The 1,767-nt window shown below is 50.1% G+C and overlaps 1 protein-coding gene across 1 annotated transcript; it reads right to left on the bottom strand.

Annotated features, from left to right (window-relative positions):
- Nucleotides 1-420: 420 nt before the first annotated feature.
- Nucleotides 421-1,759, bottom strand: LOC112124975 (epiplakin-like; the record flags this gene model as incomplete). The annotated part of the gene is made up of 3 exons (XM_026662743.1): nt 421-844; nt 920-1,498; nt 1,547-1,759. Coding segments are annotated over 3 exons (1,216 nt in total), but the record flags the coding sequence as incomplete, so codon positions are not given.
- Nucleotides 1,760-1,767: the final 8 nt, after the last annotated feature.

The following is a 1,767-nucleotide window of genomic DNA, read 5'->3' as shown; positions in this document are numbered from 1 at the left end:
TCACCGCTTAGCGTTGCGCTGCCGGCTGGTGCCGTGGCTTGTTGGCTCTTTGGGGCACAGACGGTGGCATTTGGGGGTGTCTGTAAGGGTCCAGGCGAAGAGCTGGAGCTGTAGATATGTTTAGTAAACAAGAAGAGTGGAACTCCTGTGCTGCCCCTGTTAAACCACAGACTGTAATGCTCAGTACGGTAACCACCCGTGGGGACCAGGACGGGACGCTGACTCCCATTCTCTGCACACCTCTTTGCTGGGTTAAGACTTCCTGCTCTCCTATTCCCTGCTGCTAGCGGTATAAAATGGGAAGAGCCCGCTAAGCTCTTTGCAGGTGTCCATCCTGTGTCCTTCTGGGAGGGGGCAGCCCCGGGCTTATGCCACCTCCTGGCTAGTGCTGTTCACTGTTCCTGGCAGCCCCTTTCTTACCCTCTGATCCTGTAATGACGGTGGTGGTGATTGTAATCTCATTAACAGCTAACCTCCCTGCATTGTATGTATCCAAGTGCACCTCCCGATTGTACTGGGAGACACATTTAGAGGAGAGAAGTTCCCAGACAGAAACCCTTTGGTCCTGGAACTGGCCAACTGTCACATAGGATTCAGACTGTAGGAGATTCAGTATTTGTTGGTTATCTGGAGAGAGACCCTCCTCCAGAGCGTGTGAGGCACTGGTGGTGAGGCTGGTTATCATTTTCTCAGTGGTGAGCGTCCCTGCTCTGTGTTTCTCTAGAAGCTCTTGTCTTGTTTCCTTAGGGACGTATTTGGAGAAGAGCAGATCCCACACAGAGACCTTTGGCCCTTGGAACTCGCCCCTCGGCCCGTCGACTGTCGTGGACTTTAAGGCCATTTCCTGATTTTCATTTCTCTCGGCATAGGCAGCATCAGCATCCTGCAATGGGGCCCTCTCTGCACTTGGACTGTGCACATTTGTTGCTAGTTTTCTCCTTGTTGCTCCTATTTTGGTTACGATGGTGGTGACCACGGTTATCACCTGGTCCATGGTTAATATCCCAGCTCTGTACAGCTCCAGGAGCTCCTGCCTCTTCTCTTCGGGGATGTAGCTAGAGAAGAGCAGGTCCCACACCGAGACCTTTCGCCCATGGAACTCGCCCCCCGGCATCTCCACCAGGGTAGACTTTAAGGCCTTTTCCAGTTTTTTATCTTCATGTAAGTCAACGTCCTCAGCTTTCTCTAAGGTCATCGTGTCTTTGCTGGGAGTTTTCACATTAATCACAAATTTCCTGCTTGTAGCTTCTTTTTTCTTAATGAGGGTGGTGACCACGGTTATCACCTGGTCCGTGGTTAATATCCCAGCTCTGTACAGTTCCAGGAGCTCCTGCCTCTTCTCTTCAGGGATGTAGCTAGAGAAGAGCAGGTCCCACACCGAGACCTTTCGCCCTTGGAACTCACTGACAGGTCCATCTATGGTTGTAGCTTTTAAGATGTTGTCCAGTTGTGTATCTTGTGGAGAATGGGCAGCTACAGCTTCCTGCGAAGTTATCTCCTCTCTGCTTGGACTTTTGACACTTGTCATGAATTGCCTACTTGTAGCTTCTGTTGTTGTTATGATGCTAGTGATGATGGGTATCATCTGATCAATGCTTAAAACCCTTGTTCTATACAACGCCAGGAGCTCCTGCCTCTTCTCTTGGGGGATGTGTTTAGAGAAGAGAAGATCTAACAAGGAGACATTTTGCCCTTGGAACTCACCAGCATTTACATAGATGGTCACACGCTTTAAGGACTTTCTCAAGTGTTTCTCTTGTGAATGGG

This window comes from Terrapene carolina, unplaced genomic scaffold (genome assembly GCF_002925995.2).
Source record: "Terrapene carolina triunguis isolate 2854851 unplaced genomic scaffold, T_m_triunguis-2.0 Scaffold30002, whole genome shotgun sequence".
Classification (NCBI taxonomy): Eukaryota; Metazoa; Chordata; order Testudines; family Emydidae; genus Terrapene; species Terrapene triunguis.
Note: the sequence above shows the minus strand (reverse complement) of the source record. Positions and strands in the feature narration are given on the sequence as shown.